The following is a 4,187-nucleotide window of genomic DNA, read 5'->3' on the forward strand; positions in this document are numbered from 1 at the left end:
CCACTGCACTACACCAACCACCAGCTGCTTGTCTGTTCCAGGGGCAGATGAACTGAGCTAACCACAGGGCTCCCTTCACCACCGTCTGGTGAAGCTCACACATCTGCTCAGCTCACAAACGCAGCAGACAGGGAAGTCCGGCCTTTATTCTGTAGCATATGTGTAAAATCGCTCAGAGTGAATGAAACAGTAAAAGAGTAAGTATTGTCACTGTCCAAAGAAAAACAAGCATCTCCGTTTTTGTGAAGTTCTAGTTTACCACATCATTTGAAGACAGCAGCTGTCGTTCATACTGTGCGACAATATCATGATGAATTGACCAATAGAAATGCTCTAAATTTACTTGGAATTAAATCTATTTACAATGACTTCTTTTGAAAGTTTAGAAGGGTATTTCCTTCTCCTGTAAAGTTACTGTTTTGGAGATACATGTTATTAATTGGACAGTGACGATATAAACGTTAAGGTGAGAATTAATGTAAATTAATGTAAGAGTGTGTGAAGTGCTGTAAATGTGAATGTGAAGCACTATATATATATGTTAATGTAATAGTGAAAATAGAAGAGTGAATATAAGAGTGAGTAATCTAAGAGTGAATAAGAATGAATGTAACTATGTAAGAGTGAATGTATGAGTGAGTGTATCTATGGAAGAGTGAATGTATGAGTGAATGTCACTATGGAAGAGTGAATGTATGAGTGAATGTCACTATGGAAGAGTGAATGTATGAGTGAATATCACTATGGAAGAGTGAATGTATGAGTGAGTGTATCTATGGAAGAGTGAATGTATGAGTGAATGTCACTATAGAAGAGTGAATGTATGAGTGAGTGTAACTGAGTTAGAGTGAATGTATGAGTGAATGTCACTATAGAAGAGTGAATGTATGAGTGAGTGTATCTATGGAAGAGTGAATGTATGAGTGAATGTCACTATAGAAGAGTGAATGTATGAGTGAGTGTAACTGAGTTAGAGTGAATGTATGAGTGAATGTCACTATAGAAGAGTGAATGTATGAGTGAGTGTAACTGAGTTAGAGTGAATGTATGAGTGAATGTCACTATGGAAGAGTGAATGTAAGAGTGAATGTCACTATGGAAGAGTGAATGTAAGAGTGAATGTCACTATGGAAAATGTCACTATGGAAGAGTGAATGTAAGAGTGAATGTCACTATGGAAGAGTGAATGTATGAGTGAGTGTAACTGAGTTAAAGTGAATGTATGAATGTAATGAAGCACTGTTGTGATGAGCGAGAGCGGTGGGAGCACTATGGGGGGTTTGCGGTGCAGTAATCTCAGACTCTCCCGGTTATTGGCTGTTCTCCAGTCCGCAATGTCAGAGACACTCGGGCTCAGTCTGAGCTAAGAATCTCGGGACAGTTGTGGACAGTGACACTGCGGGAGCTGTCCGTTCAGAACCAGAGAAAAGGGTGGAGGAGGAATGTTACTGTGTTATTATAAATCTGTCACTGCACCATTCAGGCACTCAGCGCACTATAGAGAGGATCAGATTGGTTTGGATCCGGTGCTGAAGATTATGGTTTAGAACATATTTTAGAAAAGAATTGTTTGGATCTGGTTTTGAATGATCTGAATTAGAAAGTGGGTTTACATCTGGGTTTAGATTGTCTGGATTAGAAATTTAACTTGGTTTATGTTTTGTATGATTTGACTTTTACAATTTGGTATGGATCTGGTTTTAAATTAAAGACATTTTTTAAATCCGGTTTTGGATCTGTTTTAAGATTTGGTTTGGGTTATGTTTTAGATAAGGAACTGGGTTTGGATCAATTTTGAATTAGGAATTTGATTTGGTTCTGGTTTAAGATTTGGCCTGAATATGTTTGTACATAAGGAGTTTGGTTTGGATCTAGTTTTGTATCTGGTTTAAAATTGGGGATTTGTATTGGATCTGGTTTTGTATCTGATTTCAGATTAGGAATCTGTCTTGTATCTGGGGTTTAAGATTAGAATTGGGTTTGGATCTGGTTTAATATTAGGCATTTGGTTTGTATCTGGGGTTTAAGATTAGAATTGGGTTTGGATCTGGTTTAAAATTAGGCATTTGGTTTGTATCTGCTTGAAATAAAATTTGGTTTGAATATGCCTTTAGATATTTTACTACATTATTGGAATTTGGTTTGGGGCTGGTTTTGGATCTGGCTTAAAATTAGGAATTTGGTTTGTATCTGGGGTTTAAGATTAGAATTGGGTTTGGATCTGGTTTAATATTAGGAATTTGGTTTGTATCTGGGGTTAAAGATTAGAATTGGGTTTGGATCTGGTTTAAAATTAGGAATTTCATTTGTATCTGGGGTTTAAGATTAGAATTGGGTTAATATTAGGAATTTGGTTTGTATCTGGGGTTTAAGATTAGAATTGGGTTTGGATCTGGTTTAATATTAGGTATTTGGTTTGTATCTGCTTTTAGATATTTTACTACATTATTGTAATTTGGTTTGGGGCTGGTTTTGGATCTGGTTTAAAATTAGGAATTTCATTTGTATCTGGGGTTTAAGATTAGAATTGGGTTAATATTAGGAATTTGGTTTGTATCTGGGGTTTAAGATTAGAATTGGGTTTGGATCTGGTTTAAAATTAGGAATTTCATTTGTATCTGGGGTTTAAGATTAGAATTGGGTTAATATTAGGAATTTGGTTTGTATCTGCGGTTTAAGATTAGAATTTGGTTAATATTAGGAATTTGGTTTGTATCTGGGGTTTAAGATTAGAATTGGGTTTGGATCTGGTTTAATATTAGGTATTTGGTTTGTATCTGCTTTTAGATATTTTACTACATTATTGTAATTTGGTTTGGGGCTGGTTTTGGATCTGGTTTAAAATTAGGAATTTCATTTGTATCTGGGGTTTAAGATTAGAATTGGGTTAATATTAGGAATTTGGTTTGTATCTGGGGTTTAAGATTAGAATTGGGTTTGGATCTGGTTTAATATTAGGAATTGGGTTTGTATCTGCTTTTAGATATTTTACTACATTATTGGAATTTGGTTTGGGGCTGGTTTTGGATCTGGCTTAAAATTAATAATTTGGTTTGTATCTGGTTTTCTCCAGTGCTTTCCTGCTCGTTATCGACTGATTTACTATCTGTGCTGAACTGTACTGTGGAAGCATTTCCATCATCAGTTCAGTCCAATATCAGACACATCCCCTGTGTCCCTCTGAGGGCTGAACTGAACTGAATGGAGAAGTAAACCATAATAATGTCAGTGCTGTTATTTTAACCCTGTTTCAATCCTATTCCTAAAAGTAGCAAATCTTTCAACTAATTTATAAACATGCAGAGAGAGAGAGAGAGAGAGAGAGAGAGAGAGAGAGAACAGAGTACAGAATCTCGTTCTAAAGCTTGTAGGACTCACCTGTATTTGGTGGTTATTTGTCCAGTAATCCAGGTCCTCATTTGGACCCAACTCCTCTCCGCAAACTTGAGACAAAGCGAGGAGACCGAGCGCCGCGAGCGATAAGAGTAATTTCATGATCAGCCTCTTCTGTAATATTTCTCTGGTCTTTTTTAACTCAAACAAAATTCTCAGTCTCTATTCTCCGTCTTCTTCTTCTTCAGAAAGTGAGGAGGAGGAGGTGTGTGTGTGTCCCGGAGCAGCGTTTTGCGCGCAGCAGTGTCCTCCACATGTGCGTAAAGGAGCTGCGTGTGTGCGTGTGTGTGAGAGAGAGTGTGTGTGTATGTGTGTGTGTGTTCGTCCACTGCTGCGTCTCTTCGTCACCAAAACTCTCTGCGTTTTATAGCGCGCGGCCAGAAGGAATCGATAGAAAAAAAAATCTGATGCTGTGCCAAACGTCTTCCCAAAACTTCCAGTGACTAATGTCCTTTATAGCGCGTGGCTCGTGGTCAGACCACCCCCCACCCCCCCACACACTTCTCCTCTGACCTCCTCTATCAGGTGATTGGCGCTCCGAGGTCCTCGCGCTCATTTGTATGGAGGACGCGGACGCGCGTGACGCACCGACTCGCAGATTTTACGCAGGAGATGCTGGGATTGAACACGGGAGAAAACACCGGGGAAACTCTGCGTCAAAGAGCCTTCGATCCAGGAGAGATCAAAGGGAAAGTGCCCCACCTTCGGGGAGAATGGTTTGGGGGCCGGGGATGGGGGGGGGGGGTTATTCCTGTTACATGTTGATCAGCATGAGATTATCCACAGAGGTGTTG

At 39.0% G+C, this 4,187-nt stretch overlaps 1 protein-coding gene across 1 annotated transcript in view; it reads right to left on the reverse strand.

The window, feature by feature from the left end:
• The window catches only part of tac1 (tachykinin precursor 1), a 9,907-nt gene extending 6,153 nt beyond the window's left edge, over positions 1-3,754 (reverse strand). The window contains exon 1 of the mRNA XM_066675610.1: positions 3,379-3,754. Within this exon, the coding sequence (XP_066531707.1) occupies positions 3,379-3,495 (117 nt within the window). The 5' untranslated portion in view covers positions 3,496-3,754. The remainder of the gene's footprint in view (positions 1-3,378) is intronic.
• Between the last annotated feature and the right edge of the window lie 433 nt (positions 3,755-4,187).

The sequence above is a fragment of the Hoplias malabaricus genome, chromosome 6 (assembly GCF_029633855.1).
Source record: "Hoplias malabaricus isolate fHopMal1 chromosome 6, fHopMal1.hap1, whole genome shotgun sequence".
In the NCBI taxonomy this organism is placed as follows: Eukaryota; Metazoa; Chordata; class Actinopteri; order Characiformes; family Erythrinidae; genus Hoplias; species Hoplias malabaricus.